The sequence below is a fragment of the Astyanax mexicanus genome, chromosome 1, assembly GCF_023375975.1.
Source record: "Astyanax mexicanus isolate ESR-SI-001 chromosome 1, AstMex3_surface, whole genome shotgun sequence".
NCBI lineage: Eukaryota > Metazoa > Chordata > Actinopteri > Characiformes > Acestrorhamphidae > Astyanax > Astyanax mexicanus.
The window spans coordinates 124,641,291-124,657,183 of NC_064408.1; the positions used below are offsets into that span (position 1 = coordinate 124,641,291).

Below are 15,893 nucleotides of genomic sequence, written 5' to 3' on the forward strand. Positions count from 1 at the left end.
ATACAAACACACACACACACACAAACATACACACACTCAGACATACACACACACACACACACACACACAAACATACACTCACATACTCACACAAACATACACTCACAAACACACACACAAACACACACACACACACACACACAAAAACATACACGCACACACACTCACACAAACATACACTCACAAACACATACACACACAAACACACACACACAAACACACACTCACAAACATACACTCAGTCACACAAACACTCACTCACACACAAACACACACTGACAAAAACACAAAAACATACACACACACACTCAGACATACACACACAAACATACACACACTCACTAAAACACACAAGCATACACACACACACAAACATACACACAAACGCACATACACTTACACAAACACACACACACACTCACAAACACACACACACTCACATACACATACACACACACACACTCACACAAACATACACACAAACACACACACACAAATACACTCACACAAACACACTCTCTCTCTCTCTGTATCAGTGCAGTGTGTGTAATGTGTGTTCTTGTGTTCAGGGTTCTGTGATTTCACACTGGATCCAAACACAGTAAACCCTCGTCTCTCTCTGAGTGAGGAGAACAGGAGGGTGGTGAGGAGAGAGAAGTGGCAGTCGTATCCTGATCATCCAGAGAGATTTGATTGGGTTCCGCAGGTTCTGAGTAGAGAGGGAGTTACTGGACGCTGTTACTGGGAGGCTGAGTGGAGCGGGAGGAGAGGAGGAGCTGTTGTAGCTCTGAGTTATAAAACCATCAGCAGGAAAGGAGGAGGACCAGACTGTCGGTTTGGAGAGAATATAAACTCCTGGAGACTGAACTGCTCTGATAACAGATACTCTGTTCATCACAATAATAAGAGCACTGAACTCCCCACTCGTCCCTCCGGCTGTAGGAGAGTAGGAGTGTATGTGGACTGTCCCGCCGGCACTCTGTCCTTCTACAGCGTCTCCACTGATACACCCTCACCCACTCTCACACACTTACACACACACTCACACACACCCTCACACACTCTCACACACTTACACACACTCTACACCACCTTCACTCAGCCCCTCTATGCAGGGATTGGGTTTAATTGTTCTGGCTCCTCAGTGACTCTGTGTAAAATAGAATAACCCTGTGTGTAACAGAGTGTGTGTGTGTGTGTGTGTGTGTGTTTGTGTGTATGTGTGTGTATGTGTGTGTGTGTGTGTGTGTGTATGTGTGTGTGTGTGTGTGTGTGTGTGTGTGTGTATGTGTGTATGTGTGTATGTGTGTGTATGTGTGTATGTGTGTGTATGTGTGTGTGTGTGTGTGTGTGTTTGTGTGTGTATGTATGTGTGTATGTGTGTGTGTGTGTGTGTGTGTGTGTGTGTGTTGGGGAACTGTATAAATCATTTCTATTCCAGACTAAAGACTTGAATCAAACTGATTCATCAATCTACAGTTTATCACACTGTTTATGAATACTGTAATAAAATGTATTTCTTTATTCCTGTAATTCATATTGTTATTTTTGTTGATTATTTCGTGTCATTTTATAATCTATAATCACAGAGCTTCTGTTACTGTTATACTGTTTACCATTTGTATGTGTTTCTTTATTCCTGTATTTCAGATTATTATTCTGTTTCTTTTACCTTATTTTTGAGTTTATTATTATATAATAAATAAAAACATTAACATCAACTCTTGTTTTTTTATTTATTGTTAAATTGTTAAACTAAAAATATATTTTTAAAAGCCATTTATGTAGTAATTTACTTGTAATTGATGAAATAGTTTAAATGGCTTAAATAGCTTATCTTCATAAAAATAGCTAATGTATAAATTATTTATTCAGTTATATTTTAAAATTATATTTTAACTAGTAGTGTTAATCAGTTACAAATGTTTCATTATGGATATTTAAATGTAAGAGAGAGTAACTAATACAGTCACATCAATTGCTTAAAAATATTGTATTACTATATTCTTTGAATTATTATTATTATTATAAATCTTATAATTATAAACTATAAAATTTATAATTATTATTATAAATAAGCTCTGTCTTCAGGAGTCTCTTAAAGAATCTCTCGCTATCTTTAAGAGACTCCTGAAGACAGAGCTCTTTACAGAGCACTTACTCTCCTAACACCTCTAACTAACTACCTTCTACTACCAGATCAGGAGAATCTCTCGCTATCTTTAATAAACTCCTGAAGATAGAGCTCTTCAAAGAGCACTTACTCTTCTAAGACCTCTAACTAACTACCTTCTACTACCAGATCAGGAGAATCTCTCACTATCTTTAATAAACTCCTGAAGATAGAGCTCTTCAAAGAGCACTTACTCTTCTAAGACCTCTAACTAACTACCTTCTACTACCAGATCAGGAGAATCTCTCACTATCTTTAATAAACTCCTGAAGACAGAGCTCTTCAAAGAGCACTTACTCTCCTAACACCTCTAACTAACTACCTTCTACTACCAGATCAGGAGAATCTCTCACTATCTTTAATAATAAACTCCTGAAGACAGAGCTCTTCAAAGAGCACTTACTCTCCTAACACCTCTAACTAACTACCTTCTACTACCAGATCAGGAGAATCTCTCACTATCTTTAATAAACTCCTGAAGACAGAGCTCTTCAAAGAGCACTTACTCTCCTAACACCTCTAACTAACTACCTTCTACTACCAGATCAGGAGAATCTCTCACTATCTTTAATAAACTCCTGAAGACAGAGCTCTTCAAAGAGCTCTTACTCTCCTAACACCTCTAACACACTAACTACTTCTAACCTCATTTCCTTCTTCCCCTCCTTCACTTCTCTATCCCTTTATTTCCCTTCGACCTCCTTTAAGCCCTATATAAAATGGTTTATCTTAATTCCTATTACTTTTGTACTTGACTATTGTAAGTCGCTTTGGACAAAAGCGTCTGCCAAATGTAATGTAATGTAATGTAATGTAATGTAAAATCATATTTTAAAAATGTAAAAAAAGATGAAATGCTGGTATTTCCCTGTATTTTGGAGAGGCAGACCAAAATAATTAAGTTTGGTGTTGTTTGCCTGTTAATGTTTATAACTCCACTATCCAATATTAAATGAAAAGGCTATTTAAATTCTAAAAAAGAACAATTATTACTGTGGATTTTTATCATAATGGCCCTGTGAACATTGCATGCAACATAATACAGTTGCAAGAAAAAGTATGTGAACCCTTTGGGATTACTTGGATTTCTGCATAAATTGGTCATTAAACAAACACAGTCTGTTTAAACTAAAACCACACAAAAAAATATATATGTCTGCAAAGTTTTATTGAACACAACACACACCACGCAGCGACACAAACAAATCCATGGAGGCAGGCGAGAGAAGCGTGTTTTGTAGCAGAGGATTGAGAAGCTTCTGTTAATGAGGTACAACCACTGGTTTACTCACCCCACTCCACTGTTTCACTCTTAACATGTGATTACAAAATAAAATACACAGGATGTCAGCCTAGACCATATACACGCTTTTGTTTTATAAAAAACGCTCCTTGCTGCCCTGCTGAGAACAACAGCTTCAATGTTCAGATTTATAGTGTTAAAAATTTCAAGCCAGGAAAGACTGTCTTTATTTTATATTTTATTTATAAAGGGAAATCAAGAAAAAAACTTATTTTATTATACTATATTTATTATATAATTAATTATTATATTTATGTTAAGAGAATTCAAGAGAAATTGCCTTTTATTTTTATAAAAAAATCTTTTTTTCAGAAAATAGTTCAACTTTAAATGTCTAGAGATACATTGGTGCTGTTAAAAATGCATTTCCAATAAAGGGAGTATTGGCAAAACTGGTTATAATGTTTATGTTAAGGCTGCCTGTCTGAATGTCTGTCTGTCTGCAGACCTGTCTATTTGCCTGTATGTCTGCGCGTCTTTCTCCCTGCCTGTCTGTCTCTCTGCCTGTATGTCTGCCTATATGTCTGTCTATCTGCCTGTCTTTCTGCCTGCCTGTCTATCTGCCGGTATGTCTGCCTGCCTGTCTGTCTGCCTGCCAGCATGTCTGTCATTTACCTGCCTGTGTGTCTGCCTGCCTGTCTGTCTTAATTTCTGTCGGTCTGCCGATCTGTCTATTCAACTGTCTGCCTACCTGTATGTCTGCCTGTCTATCTGTCTGTGGCCTGCCTGTGTGTCTTTCTGTCTGTCTGCTTGCCTGTATGTCTGCCTCTATGTCTGTCTATCTGCCTGAATGCCTGCCTGTATGTCTACTTGTCTGTCTGTCTCTTTGCCAGCTGTTATTTTAATATATCGGTTTTAAACTATTATTATTTTTGTATTGACTCTGTCGCCCCCTGGAGGTGTAAGCGCGCGCTGCAGCCGTTACCCTGGGCAACAGTTTAACAACACTGCAGTGCTGGAGTTGACGGAGCTGCAGTAAATAAACAGAGGTGCGTACAGACCCAACAGACTGTCTAATATTACAGAAATATTCATATTTACAGAAATTTCAGACTCTAATAACCAGTAAAACAACTCTAAACTGCAGCGTGTTACACTCTCTTCCTCTCTGTTACACTTCATTTACTGTAAAACTGAACACTGTAGTCCACTTTTGCAACAGACACATTTCTTAATTTCTTTATTTCCCTCAATATAAATGTAGACTGTGTTATCATGTAGTTTATTGGCTATGTGAATACACATATTGACAGCTTTCATTCTTTTACACTTTGTGTTTGTGCATTTACTGTTATTGTGTAGTCATTTCCATTGAAGCTACAATGTAGAAATTAAATAAAATAAAGAAACAGAGAGAAACAGGGAATGAGAAGGTGGGTCTAAACTTTTGAAGTTGAAAGTTAAACTCATCCAACCTTTCTCGTTTCAGGAAAGCAGATTGAGTGGAGATGCCTAAATTTCGTGAACTGGGAGCCGAGTCTTCACCTCTTTCAGACAGTCGTTTACCACCTGATTCTCCCGGTCTAATAGCCAACAGATACGTCATCCAGCAGAGCCTGGGGAGGGGCAGCTTCGGCACTGTGTTTCTCATTAACGACACTAAAGCAGCTCCGGGAGGAAAACTGTGAGTCTTACCTGAACTGCAGTACTCTACAGTACATTACAGTTCTCTATAGTACACTACAGTACTCTACATCACACTATACTACAATACCGTACATTACAGCACTCTACAGTACACTACAGTAATTTACAATACACTACACTACATTAAAGTACACTACACTACAATACTATACAGTGCAATACACTACACTACTCCACAGTACACTACAGTACTCTACAATACAGTTCATTACAGTACAATACATTACACTACAGAACTTTACATTTCACTACAGTACTTTACAATACAGTACACTACACTACAGTACTATACAGTACACTACACTACATTGCAGTACAATACAGTACTCTACATTACAGTACTCTACTGTACACTACAGTACTCTAGTGTACTGTAGTGTAGTTTACTGTTGTGTAGTGTACACAAGTATATACACAACAGTGAACTACACTACACTACACTACAGTACTGTACTGTACTGTAAACTAAACTATGCTAAACTACACTGCACTACAGCAGTCAGCACATTTGCCAAAAGTCATGGGACACTATACTAGTTTCTAGTTTATGACATTAGTCTTGTTGTTCTATGTGTAAATAAGTTGTTTGCAGTGACTCTAAATTGGTTGTTTTGCTATTTTAAAACTAATAATGTTTAGACATTATTGGACTACATGTATAGTGGAGAAACATTTTACATTAAAGCTAGGATCACACATCATGAAGTGCAACATGGGGAGCAGTTTAAACACTTTGTATTCATAAAATATATATATATATATATATATATATATATATATATATATATATATATATATATATATATATAAAATTTAATATAAATTTAATAAAACAAGTTAAATTGATTTGTGTCCAGAATTGCAGTGGCTCGATGTAGAAGTGCATATACATATAAATTAAGAAGATTTAGTTTAAAACTACAGAAAAGTAATTAAAGTATTATTATTGTTACTACAGCTTTGTATAATTAGCTGTAAGGTTAATTTACAGCTAATTATTGTAATTTTTTATATAGATTAATATATTTGCATTCATAAATTGTATGCATTTATTTTTATTTAACCTTTATTTAAGCAGGGGGTCCCTTGAGAGTAAAATCTCCTTTTGAAAGGGAGCTGGGCTAAACTTCACACCATTTCCAGTTAAAGAAAATTGTAAAAATGTGTTTACATAAACATGAAAGTACAAAACAGAGAGAGGATGCAGATGATTGCTACACCTAATATTATTGAAATAATGTAGTACATTTTCTGTAAAAAAAAAAAAAAAAAGAAATAAATGTAATTTATTTGTCATTACTTCAAATTGATAAAGTTGAGTTGTGAAATTATAGGTAATGTATTTAGTTTAGATTTGTTTGTGTACAGCTAAAAGAGGAATATACAGTACTTTTACAAATTGCAGTAGGTCGAGTTCGTACACTTGTGAATGGAGCCTCAGGGGGGCGGTGTTGCTCTTTGGATGCTGGATTAACTTTCTCTCATAGTTTAGACTGAAGTGTGGAGGAATCCTCTGCTGATTTCTACTATAACTTTTTAAACAGAGAAATACAGTAATTGAATGCATGCTTTTGAGTCAATAACCCATCTTATAACTGTGTGCATTAAAACAGGACAATTAACCATTTCAGACCCGAACAATATTCCAGTGGTGGGAAAATATAAGAATATAAGATTGCTGTTTTTTTTCTGTGCTGGACACAAAACAGGACTGTAATATTTTTACATAAACTCTATATTTAAAAATATTGAAAAATCCAAATATCTAAAATATTCAGCATCCCTGAGTAGTAAAATAAACATAAAATACCATATATATATATATATATAGCTATACAAAGTGTGGAAGTAATCATCCGTAGATATGAGGTAGTGCATTAATACAGAATACATTAAATTAAGTATAAGAGATAGCAGGTATCAGCAGATACAACAAATACTAAACATAAAACATGTGCATGTATTGCATTTAAGTTCAGTGAGTAGTGTAGTGTCGAGAAGCGTGAACAGTGTATACAGTAAAGAATACACAGTAAAATGTCAATAGAGTCCCAGGGCAGTGGTGGAAAGTAACAAATTACATTTACTCACATTACTGTAATTGAGTAGATTTTATGAGAAATGTATAATTTTTAAAGCAGTTTTTAAAAAACGTAATTTTACTTTTACTCAAGTTCATTTTGACACAAGTAATTAACTTCGCTACATTGGAAAACTCCCCGTTACTGAGTAAAAAATCAAATGCTGGGGAACAAAAATGAATAAAAATGAATAAAAAAAAAATAGTTTTGTTCTTCATGGCAGCGCAGCTGAACCTTTCCCATCAGTGTTTATTACGATTATCGGGAGAGACGCTGTGTGAATCAGCTGTGCTCGGGGGAGCCGGTGTTCTGTCGAGTTATGCTACCCATCGATATGTGCTTCTTTATAGCACTGCACATGCACCAACCAACATTTTTTGTATGATTTCATGTTTTTAATGATAATTCCTTATGTTTTTTTTATTGGGAACATTAAACAATCTGCTTGAAAGTTAAAAAAAAACATGTTAATAGCAGTTAAAGCATAGCACTAAAACTGTAAACTGTATAACTGTAAAACTGTATAAACTGTAAAAATACAGTTTATAGTCACATATATGAACATAACCTTTTAACTTTTTAACAGTAAAGAAAAAAAATGGATCATAGAAACCTGTGGCACTTGTTCTTGAAGATGTTTAATGGGGTGGTCTGAACAAATACTGCCTGAAAGATCCAAATTATTTAATTAAATAATGATTTAATTTATGATTTGTACTTTTTTACATCAAATAAATAAAAGTAACTATGTAACTTTTACTCAAAGTAAATTTTAAACTGAATACTTTTTTACTTTTACTCGAGTAGATTTTTAGATGGGTACTTTTAATTTTACTTGAGTAGAATTTTAGCAAAGTAAAGTTACTTTTACTTAATTACAATTTTTCAGTACTTTTTCCACCTCTGTCCCAGGATGTAGATGTACATGTTGTTACAGTGTGATTACAGTACAGATAAAAATAGGCAAAGATTTAGAAAGCGGCTCCACTGGGAGGAGTTGAACAGATGGCTCTTGGAACAAAGGATCTCCTGAGTCTGTCTGTAGAGCAGCTCTGTGAGAAGGAGCTGCCACTGAAACTGCTCCTATGATGTATGATGATGGAATGCAGTGGGTGACCATCAAATAGCCTGGCTAATCTGACCTGCACAGTGCAGACACACTGCAGTCATACTGAATAGCTATAGAATTTAAAGTGAAACTCTACGGTAGATGGAATGAGCTCATCGGGTCGGCTCCTCTGGATCAGGGCCGGATGATGTGAGGAGCTCTGATGTGATTTCCCGGTGTTATAACTCCAAATGCACACATGCACAATGCTGCCGCTTCAGAAGATCAAAAGCACGTTTGTTAATTATATTTTTTTAAGTATACTTAACATGGAAAAGTACATACTTTTAAAGATTTAAATATGTACCTAAATACATATTACAGTTTTTCTCAACTGGTTTGGCTCATTTCCTGAAACTGAGATGACATTCTCAAAATAACATGGACAAATCCCCAAACTAACTCGTGCTTCCTCACAACAGAATGGCATTTCTCATAGCTTCCATCACATTTCACATGGTTTGTACATGTCTCAAGCACTTAGTACATCTTTGCAAATGGTTATGTACAAGTAGCCTACACTTAACACAATCATCCTACATTTAGTACATTTTCCAAAAGAATGCATCGGTAACACTTTCTTTGAATGTCATTTTTATAAGACTCATACTCATAACACATTATAATGCATTCATAAGGCATTATAAACATGGCTATACATATTTATAAAAATGTATAATTCATTATAGCAAAGTTTATTATGCATCATGAACTGTGATTATAATGCATTAATAGCTGCGTTTATAACAGGTTATACATCAACACCAAGAAACTCAGTCCCTGCTTGCAGACTTTATCATGACTAAAAAAGCTTCCAACTTATAAACACACCCTCAATAATCCTATAAATATATTTTTAACCACTGATAAATTATTCTTGTCTTGAATATAATATTAATTATAGTCAATCATAATGTATTATAACAGGTCTTTGTGCGCTCTAAGTAAAGTGCCAGACTTTCATTGTAGGACTAGATTATTAATGATAGATATATATATTTTAACATATATATTATAAGCACAGCTTATAATGTATTATGATTACAGGTCATAATGCTTAACAAACATGGCTATAATGGGTTATGCATTTTTATAAACATTTATAGCCATGTTTATAATGCCTTATGAATGCATTATAATATGTTATGAATGTGGTTATAGCGTCTAATAAAGATGACATTCATAGAAAGTGTTACCAATGCATCTTGTTGATCTATCCCAGTTGGTTGGTTCTCAGTGTGATGGTTGTTCTCTCCAAAACATTTCAGCACAATTTCATCGTATTAGTCATCATCTGCAGAATAGTCTGCTCAATTGTCAAAATGAGTTAAGAAATTGTAATACAATACAGAACTCATATTTTGGAACATTTAATAAATTCATGACAATCAGGTGAGTAGGTAACAGGTGAAAGCAGGTTTTGATGAGGAGGAGTGTCCCACATTACAGGTGACCAATCCATCAGTTTGTTACCTGACAGGTGTTGTCTATGATTTTGAATGCTGGCATTGCTGTATATATACAGCTTGGCCTGGTGCGAGTGCTTTGATGCTAGTCCTGTGATGATATAACAGGCGATCAGTGTAGAGGATGGCTCAGGCATTCACGACGCTTCTTCCCACGGTGCATTGCTAAAGAACACATCAGATGCGATGTTGATGAGAATTTATGGCCAAACAGACTGCAGCGGATGGATGGCCAGGAAGATGACCAGGAGAGAGAGGGGAGTGACACAGAGGAGTCAGAATGTTACTGTACTGCATTTGTGATGCTTTTTTTTTACATACTGTAATGTATTTTGTTTTGTTTTTGCGAGTTTTTGCATTTTGTATACATAATATATTTGATACATTTTCCTTTGTATTTTTTTCTTTTCTACCTACAGTAATGTGTAAATATGTACTTGTAAATAAAAATAGTTACAATTTCCTCAGCAGAATGAGTGCAGTGTGATGAGTGCAGTGTGTGTGGTGTGAAATTTGTATTTATTTAGCTAGACCTCTGCCATAAAGACAAAACATCTAAGCATTTTGACTTGCAGTTCTTACACAATGCCAAAGGGACAATGCATTTTGGGGGCACTGATGATTTGTGTGAGAAAGGAAATTAGTTTTGACACGTGGGTAAACTGTTTTTGGAGCGATATGAGCAGTGATGAGGATCCATGTAGTTGTGCTGCACCGTCCAGTTTATTTTGACAGAAGGACGAAATGAATGAAAATGTGCCAAAGCAATTGAGAAGGATCTATGCCATTTTATGGTACTGACTATTTATATGGGAGAGTGACTTCATTTTGAAGCAAGAATGAACATTTTGGGAGACATATGACATTCTGCTGGTTATCTGAAGTGTTGTGAAGAACTGTAAGTATGTTTGGACAATTTACCTTATAGTTATAGAAATGTCATCTTAGTTTCAAGAAATGAGCCAAACCAATTGAGAAAAACTGTAAAATAAAATTAGAAAAAAATCAAAGAAAATATACATTTAATAAAACAAGAATATTGACTTAAAAGTATAATAAAATCAAATAAAATATGAAATTGAATAAAATAAGAAATTTAATGTGCTAATTCCAGGATTTTAGTCTTTTACCGCAGACATGGCTAAAATTAAGGTAGAATAAAATCAAACAAAATATAAAATTGAATAAATTAAGAAATATAATGTGCTCAATAGCATTTTATTATTTTACCTCGGGCATAACTTATAATAAAAGTAGAATAAAATCAAACAAAATATAAAATTGATTTAAATAAAAAAATATATAATGTGCCAAAGCCAGGATTGTATTCTTTTACCTCAGGCATGACTTAAAAGAACAGTAGAACAAAATCTCATAAAATATAAAATTGAATAAAATAAAAAATTTAATGTGATAATTCCAGGATTTTATTATTTTGCCCCAGGCATAAGTTTTAATAAAAGTATAATAAAATAAAATAAAATATGAAATTTATTATACCAGGATTTGTTTTAAGTAGAACAAAATCTAATAAAACATAAAATTAAATAAAATAAGAAATGTAATGTGATTATACCAGGATTTCATTCATTTACCTGGGGCATAACTTCAAATAAATGTAGAATAAATAAAAAACATGAAAAACATAAAAAAAAAGTAAATTAACTACGGGCTAATTTCATTAAACTCGATTTTTCCTGCTAAATATACTGATAATCGGTTCGGTACATGGTACTTTTTTCCTCATAAATTAAGATAAAAAGTATAAAATAGTGAAACACTGAGCTGGTGTATACAGTGGACCAAACTTGGACGATCCACCATTTGTTTTCACCATTTTAAGGATATGCTGAGATGCACTAATCCACAAGCTATATACTTATTGTATTGCTTACTATATAGTAATATATTGCACATATTAAAATGGCTTTAGGATGTTGATTATGTATTTTTTCCATCTTGCTCCATCTATGGGCCATATCCTGTGGGGACTGACCTGACCACTGCAAGGTGATACAATGTGGAGCTAATAATTAATATTACTATATGCACTAATATATTTTTGTAGTAAAAGCATGAACTCTGAAGCTACATGAAGTTTGGAGGTGTGTAGTGATGAACTCTGAAGCTACATGAAGTTTGGAGGTGTGTAGTGATGAACTCTGAAGCTACATGAAGTTTGGAGGTGTGAAGTGATGAACTCTGAAGCTACATGAAGTTTGGAGGTGTGTAGTGATGAACTCTGGAAGCCAGTGCAGTGCTGATAGGACTGGACTAATATGCTCAAATTTTCTAGTTTTAGTAAGGACCCTGGCTGCAGCATTTTGAACTAGCTGAAGTTTATTTAAGTTACTGCCGGAACATCCAGACAGTAGCGCATTACAATAATCTAGCCTTGAGGTAATAAAGGCATGTACTAATTTTTCTGTGTCATGCAGTGATAGGGCATTTCTTAGCTTTGCAAAATTACGGAGGTGTAGAAAAGCTGTTCTAGTAACATTAGATATGTGTTTATCGAATGCTAGATCTGAATCTATAATAACTCCAAGGTTTTTAGCTGCTGAACCAGGGGTGACTGAGAAGTCAGCCAGATTTAGCATTAAGTCTGATCATTTATTTCTAGCAGCTTTGGGGCCTAATAGGAGAACTTCTGTGTTATCACTATTTAATAGGAGGAAGTTGTGCTACATCCATGATTTTACATCTTCTACACAATCCTTGATTTTCTTTAATCTCATTCTGTCATCAGGTTTGGCTGATATGAAGAGCTGAGTGTCATCCGCATAACAATGAAAATTCACATCATGTTTTCTAATAACTTTGCCCAGTAGGAGCATATATAAAGTAAATAATAACGGTCCTAATATAGAGCCTTGTGGAATTCCATATTTTACTTTAGTATAACTGGAAGACATATCATTTAACCTCACAAACTGATAGCGATCGGTTAAGTATGATTTAAACCACGCTAAGGCAGTTCCGGTTACACCGACCATGTTCTCTAATCTTTCTAAAAGGATAGTATGATCTATTGTATCAAAGGCTGCACTCAGATTGAGAAGTACCAGTAGGGAAACACAGCCTTGGTCGGCGGCTATAAGTAGATCGTTTGTTATTCTAACTAAAGCTGTCTCTGTGCTATTATAAGGCCTAAATCCAGTTTTTCATAGATCTGGTTTCTTTGCAGGTAAGAGCAAAGTTGTTGGGCCACAGCTTTTTCTAAAATCTTAAATAAACGGTAAGTTTGAAATAGGTCTATAGTTAGACAGTACACTAGGATCAAGATTTGGTTTCTTGATCAGAGGTTTAATTACTACTATTTTAAAGGCATTGGCTACATGCCCCAGGTTAAGTGATGTGTTTACTATCATTAACAGTGGTTTAATTATTTCTGGTAGTACCTGTTTTAGTAATTTTGAGGGAACTGCATCAAGTGTGCAGGTTGTGCTGTTTCATGAGAGATAATTTTCTCTAGTTATAGCTGTGGAAGTGGGTTAGAGACTTCCATCCTAACTTCAGTAACTGAGTTGTGTTCTATATCAGCGACACCAGGTGTCAGAGAGGATGTGCTATTTATCTGTTGAATTGTATCACGAATGTTTAAAATTTTCTTATCAAAGAAGTCCATAAAGGCATTGCTGGTGTGAATGGCTGGAATCTGAAGTTCAATACCTGCCTGCCCTTTTGTGACATTGAAAATAACACTAAATAGAGGTATAGGATTATTTTTATTAATCTGCGAGGCCAGATACACTGAGCAGGCTTTATTAAGTTCTTTTCAGTATTGGACAAGACTGTCTTGTCTAGTTCTACCTGGTCTGCCGGACAATATACTATAGTTGATAAATCAGGAAGGTTATCAGTAAATTGTTGGTCTGTAAAGGGCGTTATTAAACATTCCATAGAGTATCTAGGGGATGTACGTTGTGGCGTGAGGAGGCGGGGGATCCGTGGGTCTGCCCCACACCGGAACAATCAGCCATATCTGTCCCAGCTGGTTTGCATCTGATTAAGCCGCCAGCTGGGACAGGTATATAAACTCAGGCCGCACGGACCGAAAAAGAAGACTAAAGTACTCTTTCTGGACTCTAGAGCCCCATTGGGTCGTATTTATGTTGTTTTAAGTTCTTTTGCCCCTTTCACTTCTGGTGTATTCCCAACTGCTTTCAAACAAGCGCATGTGACACCACTGCTTAAAAAGACTTCTCTCAACCCCGCCCAGGTTGATAACTACAGACCGGTCTCACTACTACCTTTTCTCTTTAAGACATTAGAAAGAACAGTTTTAAATCAGGTCTCTGGCTTCCTCTCCCAGAATGACCTCCTGGGCCAGAACCAATCTGGGTTCAAAAAAGGACACTCTTCCGACTCTGTTGTTTGTGACTGAAGTGTTGAAAACTGCCAGAGCTGCAGGACAGTCCTCAGTGCTCATTCTGCTGGACCTCTCGGCCGCCTTCGATACAGTCAACCATGACTTCCTGCTATCTATACTCTCTAACATGGGGATCTCAGACAAAGTGATGTCAAGGTTCAGATCATACCTCACTGTGCGCTCGTTCAAGGTGTCATGGCAAGGACTGCTGTCCTCAGCCCACTCCCTATCCACTGGGGTTCCCCGGGGTTCGGTACTGGGACCCCTTCTCTTCTCAATATACACCACCTCCCTAGGTCAGGTTATCCACTCACATGGCTTTTCCTACTATTGCTTTGCTGATGACACCCAGCTATACCTGTCGTTCGCTCCTGAAGATCATTCAATCTCTGCACGAATATCGCAGTGTCTCTCAGACATATCCTCATGGATGAAGGAGCATCACCTACTAACTACAACTAAATCTCTCAAAGACTGAATACGGTTGACGACCAGCTCTCCTTCACCCATCATGTGGCCTCAGTTGCTCAATCCTGTCGCTTTGTGCTTTATAACATCAGAAAAATTTGACCGTTTCTGACGCAACAGGCCACCCAACTCCTGGTACAAGCAGTGGTTATCTCACGCCTCGACTACTGCAATTCCATACTAACTGGCCTCCCAGCCTGTGTAGTAAAACCACTTCAAATAATTCAGAATGCAGCAGCGCGTCTGGTCTTCAACCAGCCAAAACGGGCACGTCACCCCGCTGCTCATTGAGCTCCATTGGCTACCAGTTGCTGCTCGTATCAAATTCAAAGCTCTTACAATCGCCTACAAGGTGATGACAGAACAGGCTCCTTTCTACCTGCACTCACTCCTGAAGGCTTACGCTACCTCCCGGCCGCTGCACTCCTCCAATGAACGTCGCCTCGCTTTGCCAAACATCCACACAAAGCAATCCAAACTGTTCTCATTCAGAGTTCCCCAATGGTGTAACATACTACCTTCCACTACCAGATCAGGACAATCCCTCGCTATCTTTAAGAAACTCCTGAAGACAGAGCTCTTCAAAGAGCACTTACTCTCCTAACACCTCTAACTAACTACCTTCCACTACCAGATCAGGACAATCCCTCGCTATCTTTAAGAAACTCCTGAAGACAGAGCTCTTCAAAGAGCACTTACTCTCTTAACACCTCTAACAAACTAACAACTTCCGCCATTTGCGGCCCGTTTCCTTTTTTGTAGCGGCGCGAGGTATTTTAGAAATAGAATGAAAGTTGGCCAAAAAAAACGGGTCAAAGAGTCTAAAAGCGGAGAGGGTGCGCATTTCTAGCGCAGAAAAACGGGCCAAAGAGTCTAAAAGCGGAGAGAGTGCGCATTTGTAGTGCAGAAAAATGAGCCAAAGAGTCTAAAAGTTGCCGTAATTAAGGAGTTTAATATTAAGAGACATCATGAAATTAAACATCAATTTGAAAAATCTTAGTTTACACAACACTGTCAAAGATAAAGATAGTAAGTCAAGTAAAATGGTGTGTTAATGAAATAATCAGGAAAAAAGTATTATTTAAAGTGGTATATTTCAGTATTTGTTTTATTACAGAGTGTGGCCCGTGATTTCAAATATATTTTTCCTTCTGGCACCCAACAAAAAAAGTTTTGACACCCCTGCCCTAGTAGATTTTAAGCAGTGTTTAGGGTCGTCTTGTTGAAGTATCCAGCCCCGACGCAACTACAACTTTGTCACTGTTTCTTGAAAAT

General features: G+C 36.3%; 2 protein-coding genes across 12 annotated transcripts in view; both read left to right on the forward strand.

The window, feature by feature from the left end:
- Nucleotides 1-15,893, forward strand: part of LOC125780488 (NACHT, LRR and PYD domains-containing protein 12-like) — a 543,312-nt gene that overhangs the window by 300,794 nt on the left and 226,625 nt on the right. For 4 of the 11 annotated variants that reach the window (XM_049468297.1, XM_049468299.1, XM_049468298.1 and 1 more), the window contains one exon: nt 570-706. The exons of 2 other annotated variants lie outside the window; for them this stretch is intronic. In XM_049468297.1, coding sequence (XP_049324254.1) covers nt 570-706 — 137 coding nt within the window. Of the gene's footprint in view, nt 1-569; nt 1,722-15,893 lie in introns of those variants that run through there. 5 more of the 11 variants (XM_049468308.1, XM_049468301.1, XM_049468309.1 and 2 more) reach the window with 3 other exon arrangements.
- Nucleotides 4,342-15,893, forward strand: part of nek11 (NIMA-related kinase 11) — a 144,096-nt gene continuing 132,544 nt past the window's right edge. The window contains exon 1 of the mRNA XM_049468444.1: nt 4,342-4,465. The gene's annotated coding sequence lies outside the window, so the exon portion shown is untranslated. The remainder of the gene's footprint in view (nt 4,466-15,893) is intronic.